At 39.9% G+C, this 17,670-nt stretch overlaps 1 protein-coding gene across 1 annotated transcript; it reads right to left on the bottom strand.

Annotated features, from left to right (window-relative positions):
- Positions 1–184: 184 nt before the first annotated feature.
- Positions 185–2,916, bottom strand: LOC144090719 (ubiquitin-conjugating enzyme E2 G1-like). Its single transcript, XM_077622464.1, has 6 exons — positions 2,709–2,916; positions 2,305–2,407; positions 2,100–2,197; positions 846–1,024; positions 675–771; positions 185–616 (listed from the first exon to the last, which is right to left on the bottom strand). Exons 1-5 carry the CDS (start codon positions 2,749–2,751, stop codon positions 685–687), a joined length of 510 nt encoding a protein of 169 aa, XP_077478590.1. The 5' UTR covers positions 2,752–2,916; the 3' UTR covers positions 185–616; positions 675–684.
- Between the last annotated feature and the right edge of the window lie 14,754 nt (positions 2,917–17,670).

Here is a 17,670-nt window from a genome sequence, read left to right as displayed (position 1 = left end):
AACACCCATACTGTAAGATAAAGGCCCAACTGTTCACTATTATTGAACCCTTTCATTAAGAATTTTAAAACAGTTCCAAAGTGATTCTAAGTGATAAAGTGTAGAACTTTCTAATTTGGGCAGATCGTTCTCTTACTTCCATAACCACTCTTATGTAAAATAAATTCTTTCCTCAATTCAATAATGTATTTTAAGTCATTGTTTATTTTGTACTGCATTTTTTTTAATGTTAAACTACACTTTTGATGATGTAACATGTGCTTCCTCCCATTTCCAAATGTGCCTTGGCTTGCTGCAATTTGTAAACATCTTTAGAACCAAGTATATCAAACACTGCATAACCTCCGTGATGGTGTAGATGTGGACTGAAACTATACAATATAGTCTCTAGGCACTGTAGGCGTATGGCAGATAAAGTAACCACCACCGTGGCCCTCCAAAAATTCCAAAAACTATTCACTGGTACATATTGTAAAATAAATACATTTATATAAAGAAAACCTACAATTTGAATGATCCCATATGGATCAAAAGAAATAGGGAAAATCCCATTGGTGGAGTCGACTCCTTTGCATTCCTGGTCAACTTCTACTGAGAAAATTCTTTAATCCGCCATCTAAAACAATACGAATCAAATATGATTTCATTCAGTCACGTTTCAAATTGTTACTCACATTGCAGATGTCAGTCAAAAGACATCTCTTGACTTTTCCGCACACAGCGTGCGACCTTTTTCTTGAAAACTCCTTTTGGATCGTCACGCCACTCTTTCTGTAAAGGTTCGCCAACACAGGTTAACGCTCAAACTTGTTTTTTTACAAAAAAAAAAACAGACAACAACTTACTGCCGCATCGACATTGGCGGGCGAGTCGCCGTTGGGGTCTGCCAACATGGAGATGACGCTGATCATTATGGTTTCGACAGTGTGGATAGGCAACCAGCGCTCCTCTGGTTTCTCGTAGCCGTACTTGTCTTCTCCTGGTTCGTGCAGAATGGAGATGCATACCTCCCCATCTTTTGCAACTGTCCTCGAAAAACAGATTTGCATTTATGTACAGGAAAATCTAAATTTTCTTGCATTTAAGCTGTTTTTGTAACTAAAAAATTATTGAATCAAGGGTACGGCTTATATGCATACAACTTACAGCTCTTTAAAATGTAAAATATTTCAATACTGCAGAGATTATCACACTTGCGCCATGCTATTAGTGTTAGCTTCCAAAGAGAGCCTAGATGGTCTTTATTTTCGCTGATACCGCCTGTGTTGTGTAGTATAAAATTGCAATTTTTTGTTCTTTTGGAAATATCCTTGTACAGCGAAAATAGTAAGTTGCTTCTTAGATCTAAAATGTAAAAAAACATACATTTTATAAACCATTTTTTTTTCAACTGATTCCAATCCTCTGAAAATGTGGTTTTGGTAGGGATTTCTGTCCACGTAATCAGATTGGGGACATACCAAGTTAAGTTTTATCGGAAATACACTTAATTTCCTCATTAAAAGAACATCACGAAAAACTATTATGAAATGATTCATTATGTTTAGGAAAGGATCTCAATTTGAAAGTGAATGTACATTCCATACCTGCCACCTATACATTTTTACTTTAAAAAAAAAATCTTTTCAAACAACTTTTGTACAGGAAAAATAATATTAAAAAAAACTAATCCGGATTGTCTCGGTCACTGGTAGCAAACGAAAACATAATCGTCGATTTCTAATGTTGACATGCTTTGAACATGTGTATGTGCATCATTAACTTCTGCCCTTTTCACTATATTAATATAACGTGTCAGCAAGCAATGTACCCAGACAGTCAAGCTGTCAGCATCATGCAGTGACATCTACAGAATCTTGAATCTAGTTATATACAAAGGCGCACCGACTGATTGGGCATCCCGTTCACTTTGGGATTTTTTTTTAGACTTTTAAGTGCGCTCTAGGTGAGTAAATATGTGCCGCGTTGCCTTTGTACAGTTTATTATCGCTTAATAAGGGGCGCGATTGGCTGAGGTTGACAGTTATGACATTCTGCTATTCTGTAGAGTTACCAAATGTAAACAAAGTTGTGCGTGTAGGCTTTTAAATAATACAAACCGTTGGGATGCCAAATTTCTGAGACAAATTTCATTTTGGGAGGTCGTAAGGGATAATCCTGGGGAAAGCTTAAAGTAGCCTTGAAGAACCCTCCTTCACTAGAAAAAAAAAGAAAAATATATCAGAAGGATCATTAGAAAGACTGGAAAATACATTAAGCACTTCTTATAGGTTGCCAAATAAAGGATGGCTGAACATGACTTACAACAGTGTATCCTGGGGGCCAATGACGACCACTTCCCACTGAAAGATGTCATTGTCATCTACAAGACCCGCTGAGAAGCCTTCCACTGGGTTCTTGTTTAGATCTGAAAGGTCAGTCACATTCATTTGCTTAAACGTGCTATGTTGTCAACATGACAATGGCGAATAACCACGTATGTATGTAATAACAACGCGGACGCTCGAATCCGTTCTCTGGTCCTGGGTAGAACTTCACGTGCGAGCCAGAGATTTAACAAGATCACAAAATAATTGGACACTTGAATAAGTGTCCAATGATTTTTTTTTCGCTAAAGAACATTGCATTTCAATCCAATAATACACGTGTACATACAACTGAACATTAAAGAGACTACAAACTAAGCTGTTCCTATAGTGCTAACTTACCCGCTAATTGTTTTCGGAGCAACAACGCCGACTGTCCCGACATTTTTGTACACTCACTAAAACTTGATCACTCTGCTATTTTTAATGATTTTTTTTTAAATGAATGTCAAGCAATAAACGCCGAAAAGTAAGACATTTGGCACAAATACGATTAACAACATCCACGTTTCTTGGTACTACGATGAACACCGCACGCGAGCGAGTGGTAAGGCTCACCGGAAGTCAATTGCGTGACAAATTTGCCCTCAGTTTAGATTGCAGGCAACAAACAGTGGCCGTGTTTCGGAAACAGGATAAAACAACAGTTTAGTGAAGACCTACGGTAAATATTATATGAGTCAAAGATAGAAATGTGATGAATTGTATCATTTAATACAGCCTATTGGAAAAAAAGAATCCCTAAAAAACAAAGTGGGAACAAAAGTTTTGACGTGTAATGTGGAGTACTTGATTTTAATTTCTCAAAGCTATGTTGAAAGAGAGTTGCGACACTGATCTCGACGCAAGGGTGGTCACGTGGTTCTCGGGAGGCACGAACTGTTCTAAACACAAGCAGTCTAAAGTCGAGCTAATCAGCACATGAGAGCTGTTCATCTACTATTAATTCTCACAAATACATATTAAGTGTATACATCACAAATGGCACCTAATATAATGTTAAGAGTTGACAATTTACAAGCAGTTGCATTAATCAGTTTATTCTGGATATACCTTACCAGCTAGTTGCCAGCTTGCAAAAGCAGAAAATCACTTGTCAATGAGGGTCTCTCTCATCTCATCTCATCTCATCTCATTTACTGAAACGCTTTATCCTCATGGGGGTCGCGGGGGGTGCTGGAGCCTATCCCAGCTGACTTCGGGCCAGAGGTGGGGGGACACCCTGAATTGGTGGCCAGCCAATCGCAGGGCACAAGGAGACAAAAAACCATTCACGCTCACTCATACCTAGGGGCAATTTAGTGTCCAATCAGCCTACCATGCATGTTTTTAGAATATGGGAGGAAACCGGAGTACCCGGAGAAAAACCCACGCAGGCCCGGGGAGAACATGCAAACTCCACACAGGTGGACCGACCTGGATTTGAACCCAGGTCTCCCACTGTGAGGCTGACGTGCTAACCTACCTCAGCAATTTATTTAATAATTTATTGATTTCTTCCAAAACATACATCTTTCTTTTGACAATCTCCACCTGCAATTTATATTTTTAACTTTTTATAATCATTTATCCAAAGAGAATTTATTTATTTATTATTAGGCACTGTTAGAGTGACTAGTTCCATCTAGTGTTAAAGCTGAGACATGCAACGTAGGCCTATTTAAGTTTCTTGTGCTGGCCGTATACAATTATAATTTTTATAATTTTCGACATATAATTGCTTTCATGACAATTGTACATTAGGTGGATGTTTTTGTACCACAATTGTTAAATTCCAACCGTACTTTAAAAATATCAAAATTCATAACTTTCTGGGAAACAGCCCATTACCGGTCTCTCCCATTCGATTTATTTATTTATTCATTTTGTTTTTATAATAAACACACGTTCGGTCCGGGGCGGTAGTTAGCACGTCAGCCTCACAGTTCTAAGGTTGTGGGTTCGATCCCAGATCAGTCACGAGCATTGAGATCATTAGACAGTCCTCCTGTGCTGTTCTAGACTCATCTCTAACCTTTCTTATAATCTTCGAGATCCCACCTGATGATGCCCCTAGCCTTGATTGATTGGCAGTCATGCTGTACCTCTTTCTTCCACTTTCGAACATTTAAAAACAAACAAGCACATCCAATTAATCTAAGTATTAGCTCTAGAAGAAGCACATGAAGCCATGGAATGGAGTAGTGTGTCTCATAACCTTAATACAAATAGGCACAATTAGACAAACAACCAATCACTCATAGCCAAAGACAATTAGTGTTCAACCAGCCTACTATGCATGTTTTGGGGATGTGGGAGGAAACGGGAATATCCAGAGAAAAGAAATTTCTCTAATGCATAAAAGCGCATAAACTGTATTTCACCTTTGCAAAGCTATAAATGCAAAAACTTCACACATTTGCATCTTAACAAAAGATCGCCTACAAATGACAACCTCTGACTCTTCAAAGAACTTGATAGCTTCCTTCCTGCGGCAATGAGCTCACTTCAGTGCATTGTTATTCCTCCAACAGATTCTGGGAAGGAAATTTTCTCAAAGAAAAGGTTAGGCGTCTTCAAGAAAGGTTCCCTCAAAGGTCACTAAATGTTGTTCATTTGTACCCACCATTAATCATCATGTGTTTAATGTAAAACAATTTGCTGGAATAGAAAGTTTGGGCACTAACTTAGAAGTCATGCGCAATTCAGAAGGCTGGTTTTAATGAAGGATATTCCTTAAATTGTGGTGTTTCTTTTAAAATTAATTAATTGCATCCATGGGGCGGCACGGTGGAGCGAGTGATTAGCGTGTCGGCTTCACAGCTCTGGTGTCCTGGGTTCAAGTCCAGGTCAGTCCATCTGTGTGGAGTTTGCATGTTCTCACCGGGCCTGCGTGGGTTTCCCCCTGGTACACCATTTTCCTCCCACATTCAAAAAAACATGCATGGTGGGCTGGTTGGACACTCTAAATTGCTTCTAGGTATGGGTGTGGGTACACGGTCGATTGGTCGCCGGTCTTTTAGTCGCCCGGAAGGTAAGTGATAATTACCATTTAAATCGTTGCTCAAATTCCCTAAATACAAACTGCTAATTACTATTTAGTCATACTTAATGCCCTAGTAATTATTAGGCTAAAGAAAAGCTCCAAATTTCCCGGACTTTTATTGTATTGTTTTTTGTTGGAGAACTTGTTAAGACCCTGACTGACGTAGCTTCTTAAAGGGACAACACATGTACATACAAACTCTTATACACTCACACGTCGTCTCAGTGAAACTGCTCATGGCCATTGTTGGCTTTTATTGATGCGTAGACCGTGTTGTTTTACCTTGTTTTGTCGCCGGTCTTTTGGGCGTCGGTCTTTTGGTCGCCGGTCTTTTGGTCGCCGGTCTTTTGGTCGCCTGTTGTCGTGGTCGGGCCGACCAAAATACCGCGACCAAAAGACCGCGACCAAAAGACCGGCGACCAAAAGACCGGCGACCAAAAGACCGGGGACCAAAAGACGGCGACCAAAAGACCGGCGACCAATCGACCGCACACGGGTTGGACACTCTAAATTGCTTCTAGGTATGGGTGTGAGTGTGCATGGTTTCTGGCTCCTTGTGCCCTGCGATCGGCTGGCCACCGATTCAGGGTGTCGCCCGCCTCTGGCCCGGAGACAGCTAGGATTGGCTAGAGCACCCTCACAACCCTAATGAGGATAAAGCGATTCAGAAAATGAGACAATCTTAACTGGGGAGGATAAAAACGAGGGAGACACACACCGACGAAGGGCGACATAACGAAAGACAGAAAATACCTCCACGCTGACACACAAACACGGGGTTTAAATACACAGACAGGGGTTTGATGACAATATCAAACATCTGGGTCAGACAACCTCATATACAATCACATGGAGAGAACACCCAAGGACACTCAACCACCAAAACCACCCCAAAATATGAGAGTCATACAGTTCTTTTTATTGGGATTGATTCAGATAGTGCTGAATTAGAGAGTTAGTTTCCACAAGAACAAACAAAGGAAAAATGGTAGACATGCTTCTTTTTTCCTGGGTTGAGTTTGTGCTCAGAATACAATAATGTTATTAATTTTAATGCGAGAGACAACATACCCCTGGTATGTTTTTAAGTGCCACTGATTAACTCTACTTTGTCCTTTGATGTGAAGAAAAAGGAACGATTGCTATAATGGATCCTGCATTGTTAGAAGCTTTCAATAGGTGGCAGCCTATAACAGATTTTGAACAGAAAGCAGTCGATTTTTATGCCATTCAAGATGAGGAGGAAGGTGGCAGGCAACTGTTCTTTTATAGCAGGGGTGGGCAAACTATTCCACAAAGGGCTGCAGTGCGTGCAGGTTTTCCTTCCAACCTATTAAGAGGACATGTTTTCACCAATCTGATGTCTTAAAGGTCAATCAGTGGATTCCAGTCAGGTGCTTCCTGTTTTCTGCAGAAATCTCATTGGTCAAAATGTCTGTGCTGGAACAAAAACCTGACCCCACAGCGGCCCTTGAGGACCGGTTTGCCCACCCTGCTTTATAGGTTAGACATGTAGTGCACCTATAGACACACACCTATACTCATTCACATGTGCATAATATAGTCTTCTATTTAACCTTATGTTGTTTGGTATTTGGGATGAAGCAGAGAAAACCCCTGAGAAATTTAAACCCAAGGTGGCGACACAGAAAAAAACCCAAATAATTCAACATGTGCCTTTGTGCACAACGCCATTTAAATTTAAAAATGGCTGATGAAAAGGTTGTTCTACACTTGTACCTGTTGAATAAATACCCGCAACATTTTCAGAATTCCTGATAATTGAATACATATGATTTGAGAACGAACATTTCTATGTCTCATGCAGGGGGTGCAGAATGATTAGGCAAGATGTGTTTATGAGGATTACCATATTTTCTCACATATAAGCCGTATTTGTAACAAAAAAAATGATGACTGGTTCCAGGATACAGCTTATATTTGCACAAATTAGACTCGACATGCACGGAACTGCAAGATGACAAAGACGAAACGCCATAACGGTAAACAATGCAGCCGATACGGTCATTTGTTTCAAAATAGAGAAAAGATAAACAGATAAAACGCTAAAGAAAATGTATTTTGACGTCTATGAATGAAATTCAAGAAGAAAAATGTATCTTGCATAAAACGTCAACATGCAAGCAAGCTGTCAATATGCGAGAAAATATGGTAATTATATTATTGAACAAAACCCATGTTCTTAATGAGCCAAAAAACTCATTTATATATTGAAAATTTTTGGTGGTTGGAGTGGGGCTTATGTATATCTTATATTTTTATGTGAAGGTAACTATTATTGGGAATAATTATTATGTAATTTGCAATTATATACCCATTTTAATTATATATTTTCATCAGGGAAACTAATATATAGCTTCATTCAGAAAGAAATCAGTGTCCAATATAGCCACCTTTCTTGGAAGGATACTCAAAAGCTTGCCATCCATGGATTTCTGTCAGTGTTTTGATCTGTTCACAATCAGCATTGCGTGCAGCAGCAACCACAGCCTCCCAGACACTGTTCAGAGAGGCGTACTGTTTTCCCTCCTTGTAAATCTCACATTTGATGAGGGACCACAAGTTCTCTTTGGGGTTCAGATCAGGTGAACAAGTAGGCCATGTCAGTAGTTTTCTTCTTTTAGGCCCTTTCTTGCCAGCTATGCTGTAGAGTACTTAGATGCATGTAATGGAGCATTGTCCCGCATGAAAATCATGGTTTTGTTGAAGAATGCAGACTGCCTATACCACTGCTTGAAGAAGGTATCTTTCAGAAACGGTTAGAAGGACTGGGAGTTGAGCTTGACTCCATCTTTAACCCGAAAAGCCCCTACAAGCTAATCTTTGATGATACTAGTGTTATGTGTTTCACCTATTGTGTCCCTTTACCTTTCCTTGTGTGATCAAGTGTAAGTACTTTGTAATCAACCCCTGTCTGTCTATTTAAACCCTGTGTTTGTCAGTCATTGTCATATCGTCTGCTTTGTTTGCTTCATGCCAAGTTACCATGCTATGTTCCATGTCCCTTGTTTCCCCGTGTCTTCCCATCGGTACTCGGCCGTTTGGTCGCCGGACTTTTGGTCGCCGGACGTTTGGTCGCCCGGAAGGTTATTGATAATTACCATTTAAAATTGTTGCTCAAATTCCCTAAATACAAACTGCAAATTATTATTCAGTCATACTTAATGCCCTATTAATTATTAGGCTAAAGAAAAGCTCCAAATTTCCCGTACTTTTATTGTGTTTTGTTGGAGAACTTGTTAAGACCCTGACTGACGTCCCTTCCGAAGGGGACAACTCATGTACATACAAACTCTTATACACTCACACGTCCGCTCAGTGAAACTGCTCAGGGCCATTGTTGGCTTTTATTGATGCGTAGACTGTGTTGTTTTACCTTGTTTTGTCGCCGGACTTTCGGTCGCCGGACTTTTGGTCGCCGGACGTTTGGTTGCCAGTTGTTTGGGTCCGGGCGACCAAACGTCCGGCGACCAAAAGTCCGACGACCAAACGTCCGGTCATGCTTCCCGTTAGGTTTGATTGTTATTTGATTCTAAGTCCTTGTTAATGTCTTGATACCCTTGCCAAGTTTTATTAACGGTTTTGTTAGCGAACTCCCTGTCCTTAATTGCTTCCCTGCATTTGGGTCCAACTACGTTTCTCGACCGACTTAGTCCTAACAACTAGCCCATAGCAATACCCCACCCCGCCCTTGCTTGCATCTGAGTCGGACTGGAGCTCTCTGCCCTCTACCCATCCAGCCACGGGCCCGTCCATCTGGCCCATCAAGACACTTTCATTTCATCAGTGTATAAAACCTTAGAAAAATCAGTCTTTATATATTTCTTGGCCTAGTCTTGACGTTTCAGCTTGTGTGTTTTGTTCAGAGGTCGTCGTTTTTCAGCCTTTCTTACTTTGGCCATGTCTCTGAATATTGCACACGATGTGCTTTTGGGTACTCCATCGATGTTACAGCTCTGAAATATGGCAAGTGGCATCTTAGCAGCTGTACGCTCGAATTTTCTCAGTTCACAGGCATTTTGCACCTTGGTTTTTCCACATGCTTCTTGCAACCCTGCTGACTCTTTTGAATGAAATACTTGATTGTTCGATGATCAGAAGCTTGGTAATTTTAATAGTGCTGCAGCCCTCTGCAAGCTATCTCACTATTTTTGACTTTTCAGAGCCTGTCAAATCCTTCTCGTGACCCATTTTGCCAAAAGAAAAGGAAGTTGTCTAATCCACACCTGATATAGGGTATTGATGTCACTACACCACACCCATTCTCATTACAGAGATGCACATTACCTGATATGGTTAATTGGTAGTGGGCTTTTGAGCCTACACAGCTTGGAGTACGACAACGTGCATAAAGAGGATGTTGTGGTCAAAAATCTCATTTGCCTAATTATGCTGCACTCCCTGGATAATCTTGGAGGAAATTGCAGAAGTAACTCTGCTGCTCCCACTGCTTTTTCAGTGTCAAAGTTTATGATATAAATGCAGTCTCATATTCCATCACGGTACCGCGGAAAACTATTATGTGCTGTTCAGTTAAACACTGTGATTATGATTATATTTTGACGAATCTATGTATGATCCTGTCGCATGACCTGCAATCATTTAGAAATCTAGATTTAGAAAAAAGGCCACACACACCCTCAGTTTTTCACACAACTGGTGTTTCTGTTTGATTGCCCTGACTAACCGCTTGATTGGGCTTATTTTCCCATTGATATGCCCCCATTTAAATAATGGAGCATTAAACCCCTGCAGGGGGAAAGCACAACCCCCTGCTAAGCAGATTGCCGCTTGTCTTGGTGTAAATTCAATATCAACCTACATAGACGTTGTTTGGGTTGAAATTATCAAGCCAATAAAAATGGCTTACCATATTTGGTAAATAAATCGAATCTGGCCATTATACAGGCACAACACATCTTATGTTAGTGTTTAATATCTGTTTACATTGTTACACATCATTTCAACACTATTGTAAATGTTATTTTCTCTCATTTAACTCTGTTGAACACAAGCTATAGTTACAATACTAGAATAAATGAAGCCAAAATAAATGTGTGTGTGTGTGTGTGTGTGTGTGTGTGTGTGTGTGTGTCAATTACCATACTTTCTGAATAATACTCAAGTGCGACTTAAATGAGGATTTTTTCCCGAGTACCAACAGCATGTGTTGTTCTTTTTAGGCTCTAGTTAACTGAAAAAACTATTATGTTAACAGATGCCAAATTACAATTTGATTTGTCAGGTCAAATGTAGTTTTACTTTAAACAAAATTAAAGCCACCTCAGGGCACCAAATTTTGTATTTTTTTTCCTGAGCTACCGTTGCACAAATTTAAATAGTCAGAGGTCAGAAAATGCCATAAAACCTTGTCTGATCAGATTGCTCACAACACATTCGCGTTCCACCCTGAGGAGCCATCTTTGATGTTTAACTTCAAATAAATTAAACGTCTCCCTAAAACGTAAATTGAATGTGCATCGAGGGCTTGTTTGAGCAGCGGCCCTTAATGGCACCGAATAGTATTGTGTTTGGTTCATTTTAAAATGGAACATTGAAAGATTATAGCTGCCTCGGGCCAGATGCCCGAAATAGATGCCCTTGATGTCCTTTTGGTCTGTGGCTGGTCAGGATTGAGACCCATTCTGTGTTTATCAGTGTTCCAATTTATGCATGCGCGTAAAAAGCTAAAGCAACAACATTGATCTCCTAGATTACAGGATGAAAACACAATTGGCCTGGCTAATGCATCATGTTACACAGATCACCCATGCGAAAGAATGACATGGTGAAGGGAGAGTGGGGCTTGGATTGTTTAAAAAAAATGAAAGGTCTTGTTTTCATGCATACAAAATACTGCAGGGGCTGTTTAGAGGTTCTCATTCTCAAGTATACTTTTTTTGGATATCTTTTTAGCTTCACTATAGTACATTTGATACAGTCTTGTTCTGAGATATGAGTTCAATTTCTCTCATGCCAATGCTCGTAACTCCAAAAAATCTCTGGTTTATTCATCATTTTCTGTACTGCTTATCCTCACTAGGGTTGTGGAGGGTGCTGGAGCCCATCCCAGCTAACTATGGGCACCAGAGGGGGGCAACCTTAATTGGTGGAAAGCCAAGGCAATTTAGAGTGTTCAACCAGCGTACCCTGCATGTTTTGGGAGGTGGGAGGAAACTGGAGTACCCGGAGAAAACCCATGCTAACCCGGCTGGAATATGCAAACTCCGCACAGTGAGGCTCGACCAGGGATCGAATCCTCAACCCCAAAACTGTGAGGCCTCTAACCACTTGGTCCCCGGGCCACCTCTTTACAATATGTAAACAAATAATAAATACAGTCATACCTCTACTTACGAATGCCTCCAGGTACGAAATTTTCAGGTTAGGAAAGGTTTTTATATGCAAATGCGTGCCGCGTGATACGAACAAGATCCAAGTTACGAAATCCCCCAAAAAGTAAATGCATTTCCTTATCAGTTATTTTATTTTGAAAATATTGTCACGGCTGGATTGATTCTCACTTTAGAACCTTGCTACACTTTACTGAGCTCTCATTGGCTGTCTCACAACAACCACTATCCGTGTTTAAAGATTCCCTCTTACATACGTGTCAACCTCGGCTAAATGTTCCCCTTATTAATGATTGCAATTCCCCTTATTAAGCGAGAAAAAAACATACAAATGCAAAATCAAATATCATGCTTGAACACGGATAGATTTTGTATGCTTGTTATTCATTTTAAGACACAAATTATTAATTTTCTCATAATTTTCTATCATTTTTGTGTGTTTCTCACATTTTTCATACAAAATTGGGACACATTGACCAATTTTAAAGGGTCTCTCTCTCGTCCGTGCACTCCGCGGTAAATCTGTATTGACTAATGTCACACTTTAGTATTGAAGTTCATAACTACTAGATAGATATTTGTTACTTTGTGAGCAGGTGATGAATTAGAACAAATAAAAAGATGTTTTTCCATTGTAATATCCTGTTTTTGGTGTTTTTACAGAGGGTGGGGACGGATGAATTTGTATTTAGTTATTTTCTATAGGAAAAATTAATTTTAGATCCGAGTAAATTGACATACGAGCTCAGTCCCGGAACGCATTAAGCACGTATCTTACGGTATTTATGTATCTGCACTTGTACTTTGCTTGATCTTTCGTAAATTGGAGAGCTTTTTGTATCTTGGAACAGTAATTTACTTATCAAAGGGTTTCGTAACCTGAAAATTTCTTGTGTACAAGCGTTTATAAGTAGCCGTTAGCACTGTTTTGATGAACTATGTTATTTAAGTGTAAGTCTGCTTCAGGCATTATGACACATTGCACATTGGTCCTCTTGTCACCCTTTGTGACAGCTTTGTCCGAGCATATTTTATGGAAAAGCTATTTATTTCCTTGTTTTCGTTCATTTTCCGTACCGCTTATCCTCACAAAGGTCGCAGGGGGAGACTATCCCTGCACACTATGGATTCACGCACATTCCTACCAAGGGGCAATTTAGAGTGTCCAAGCAGAAAAAAGTAATTATATGTAAAAAGCCTACCTCCAGGTACACATTATTTTAAATCAAAGAAAGAATACACATGATTATCAGGAATATTTCTCTTTGGTACATACAAAATCCTATTAAACTTATGTGAAGATTTTGTATTAACGTAATTAGCCATGTTTCAAAAGGGGAACACTGGCTGTCAAGTTGTTGTGTAATTCCCTCAATTTTTGCCCCAACTTGAAAAAGGCCCCGGTCTTCTCAACGCATGAACAAGTCAAATTCTTCCCCATTTTTGCAATTTTATTGAAGTGATTAGGTTGAAAACCTTAAAGAAGCTGGAAAGAAGGAAGCATGTGACATCATTCAAGTTTCAAGTTACTATGTTGATCAGTGTTGCTCTTGCTTGAGTTTATTAGTCACATCTTGAATTTACTACAGAAATGCAGAAGTGTTCAAATGAGAGAGTGAATGGGTACATTAACTGATTGAGTAAATCAAACACAAATATTCACTTTACAGAGATTGATAGTAAGAGTAATCCTGTTACGATCACGCCGAGATGTCGTTGCGCGATCGGAGGGATTTGGACCCAGTAGCGGGGAAGCAGGAGGGGACGAGACGGACTGTTCTCATGACAGTAACTTTAATGACTCAAAAAGCTTTACAAAACAACAAGGAGTTGTACATCCCAAAACGAAACAAAACCGGAGCATGGAGAATAGTACCTTTGTAGCGATGTATGCAGTGTCACGCAGGACGATCCGATAATGACTACCACTTGCGTGGTGCTTAAATACCCACATCAGGAAGTAATCAAGAATCACTCGCAGCTGCTCTAGCCTAACGGCAAGCCAGGAGGGACAAACGAGCTGCTCCTGACAAATCCAAGTTAAAGAAAAACACAACTTATACAAATTATGGTTGTGAGAAACAAACTGAGCATCAATCAGGTGGAATCCAAGTAGTACTCAAATTTGATCCTACTAGTTGCGTATGATCGGGAACTGAATGGTGTCTATGGTTCCTTGATTGCCTGTCTTGTCTTGTACTTTTTTGGGGTGGACTACTGAGTTTATATACTGGCTATGACTTCAGGCAGGACGCGAGGAGAGTTTGGTCTGATTGGGGTTTTATCTGCCTTGACTTGACACTGGCAGACCTGTAGTATGTAAACCTCAACCGGGTTTGACTTGAGCACTTGAAGCCATGTTTTTCTAACATTCCCTATCTGCAAAACAGGTTTCTAACTCTACTCCTTCTGCCTCCTCCCTGTTAATCTTTTTAAATACATTGAGAGTACTTACCTATACTTGTGCTTCAGTAACTGTAAAAAGTAATTGAGCAACTCCTACCTAATGATGATAATGAAACAACATTTTCTCACACTTGCCACATGTTTCATAATAAATCTGCTTGGCTGCTTAGTAATTGCTGCAAGATGTCCATGTGTGTTGCAAAAATATTCAGTGTTGCCTCTGAACAGGTGTTTGCTCAAAAGAAACCCATGCAAATTAATTAAACGTTTTTGCTTGCTCAGATGGGTAATTTTTTAAGTAAGATTGAGACTCAAGAGTCAGAAATACATTTTCGGATTATATCTGTCTGAGATGCCGAACTTCAGGTTATTACTTTATAACATGATGAGCCCAGGTGTTGCAATCTAAACGAGGGTTAGCGTAATCACGTATAGGCTCTAACGCCAATAAGCAGCATGTTTTTGACATAGCGGATTGCAATCACACATTTTACATTTTCATTTCCCGCCTTCTGCTCGCCTGCTTTTTGTCACCATTCCTTTTTTTCCCCTTTCGACACGCACTCAGTTTTTCTTCCGAGTTCTGCTTTCCGCTCTCGCTTTTGCACAAATACAGTACAGCATAATATATTTAAACAAAAGGTTTCTCTCTGTATTTATACCCCAGCATGCGTATTAAAAAAACATAAATCTAAAACAGAACACAGATGATCCTGTGATCTAATGGAATTTTGTTCCAATGGTGACAATGTAACTGCATTTTGGCGCAAAAAAAAAGAGATTCACAGTTAATCACTCATACTTATACATTAGTCAACACGCAGTTTCAGTAAATACAACTCTAGACTATATATTCAAAACTAACCGATCAAAAATGACAAGGTAGGGGAGTCACCCTGAATTGTTAGTACATCTTAAATATAAATGTTCCTAATGCAGTAGATGTTTCTTTATAGAACGTGAGCACCCATCTGTCTGTTACTCTACACTTGCATGTGCCTTTTATTTTGTGTGAAATAAATATGAGAACAAATATTTAATTAAAACATTATGCTTATGACTGGATGCATTTTTGGAGACCATTAATAATAATAAAAAAAGGCTGGATTCACAGTGCTCACGTTTTCTTTGCGTGCGGTCGATTGGTCGCCGGTCTTTTGGTCGCCGTCTTTTGGTCGCCGGTCTTTTGGTCGCCTGGACCGCGACAACGGGCGACCAAAAGACCGGCGACCAAAAGACAGACGACCAAAAGACCGGCGACAAAACAAGGTAAAACAACACGGTCTACGCATCAATAAAAGCCAACAATGGCCATGAGCAGTTTCACTGAGCCGACGTGTGAGTGTATAAGAGTTTGTATGTACATGTGTTGTCCCTTTAAGAAGCTACGTCAGTCAGGGTCTTAACAAGTTCTCCAACAAAAAACAATAAAAGTCCGGGAAATTTGGAGCTTTTCTTTAGCCTAATAATTACTAGGCCATTAAGTATGACTAAGTAGTAATTCGCAGTTTGTATTTAGGGAATTTGAGCAACGATTTAAATGGTCATTATCAATAACCTTCCGGGCGACCAAAAGATCGCGAACAAAAGATCGGCGACCAATCGACCGTGTACCAGTTTTTTTACCTGCACTACAAAAATAAATAAATAATAATAATCTTTCCAGGGATATGAAGCCAGAATTCTGGACAACAAAGCCAGTATCATTGCAATAAGGTGTTCCCTATGTTTTCATTTTAATTTCTAAACTACGTGATCATCATTATTCTTTTTTGTTGCTGTTTGTTAAGGTGCGTACATATAACCATGTTATTTAGAAATGAAGCCACCCTCATTCCACCACCTGCTTCCCTGCGTTTGGGTACTACTCCGCACACCAGGTGAAACCCTTAACAATCAGAAACAAGATTTATTAACTTCGTAATGTTAGTGCAATTAGTAATGGATGTAGTTATAGTGCATGAACAGTGTTAGAAAAATTCGAGTCATAGTAGTAAAAATCTATAAATGCATCTATCAGAAAAGCTTCAGTAGCCAAATCAACCGATTTATGCATATAATGTTTGTGAGCGCATGCAATGAATTTTATTTCCAGTGGTCACACTTGGTCCTCTTCAAACCTCCCGGGTAAAGCAAATATGTTCCTAATTACAATGGAAGTGACAGAGGAATGAACGAGGAAAGATGGAGCTCCCCGTGGGCTGAGCCAATATTGGGTGCCTGACACGGTGCAATTGAAACGATATATATGCAGTCTGTAAGACTACACATTTCCCCGGGGAACTCAGGCATCGCCTAGGTGCTTTTGGTGTAATTTAAAATCCAAACGATTGATCTGAGTACTTTGGCAGAAAAGGCAGATTTCTTTTCCTATCCGACAGCATGTGGCAAGAACGGACTATTTTTGCGTTCGCTAATTTTTAGATTGCAGCATTTCACCCTTGTCGTCAACGGTTATCCAGTGCATACTCCAGTCGAGTGAGCTGGAGTAAATCAGTATTATTTGCATTCTCTTTTACATGCTAAATGTTTGTTTCTTTAAGAAAATGCTAAAAAAAGTGCCCTCGGAATCAAGGATACTTATAGTTTCTGCTGTAACTCCTTTTCTTTCCACTGTCTACTTTGCATAATGCGACCCCCCCAAAACATGTTTAGCAATGCATACAAGGCACTGGAATTTCATCGCTACTGGCCCCACGGCAAATTGGCCCTTTGACAAGCTGGGCTCACATTTATCAAGTCACGGACAGGTATTGAAATTGCCACTGTCCACAAATCACAGCAATGGATCTGGTTTTATCTCTGACAAGGCCGTCATCACTCTGGAGAGGCAGCGAGGAGTAGGAAAGGGCCATTTAGGAGTCCATCTGGCATTTCCTTGATGATGAATGTGGTCTTCCTGACCTCCCGGTGACCAGTAGGAGCCGGAATGGGGCCAAACCACCATTTGGTGACGGCAAATTCAAATCAAGTCACTTCAGACCAGGAAGCAGTTTGGCAGATCTATTTCTAATTCACTTCGGCTGACTTCCCAGTCTTCTCCTCACACCATCTCTCTCTTGACCACATATCTAAAAGGGCGTTTATTTGGCAAAGCCAATCAAGGCACATGGAAATAGACAATAATAAAGGACAAGACAGATTGCTCAGCTGTTGTTGCAGTTGTGCTTTTCATCGTTTTATACATGACTCCCCCTGCTACAATTGATGAGAAGTCGCGGCGGGATAATGGCCCACATTTGCCATTTCCTTCTGAATGCGGCTGTCTAAGCAAAAACAACTTCAATCATTTATGTATGTTATCATATTAGGGCTAACATAATGTTATGAGATCTACTTGTATTAAAAGTTCAGAATTAAGGTGGGAACCTCTAAGTACCTCACAATGCGATTTACGATACAAAGCTAACGATAATAATTACGATAAGGCGATATAATAATTATTGATACAATAGTCAATAAATCCTTATATATAATATTTAATTCACGAGCACTAATA

Source organism: Stigmatopora argus, chromosome 16 (assembly GCF_051989625.1).
Source record: "Stigmatopora argus isolate UIUO_Sarg chromosome 16, RoL_Sarg_1.0, whole genome shotgun sequence".
NCBI classification, from domain to species: domain Eukaryota; kingdom Metazoa; phylum Chordata; class Actinopteri; order Syngnathiformes; family Syngnathidae; genus Stigmatopora; species Stigmatopora argus.
This window is presented reverse-complemented; position numbering and strand designations above follow the sequence as displayed.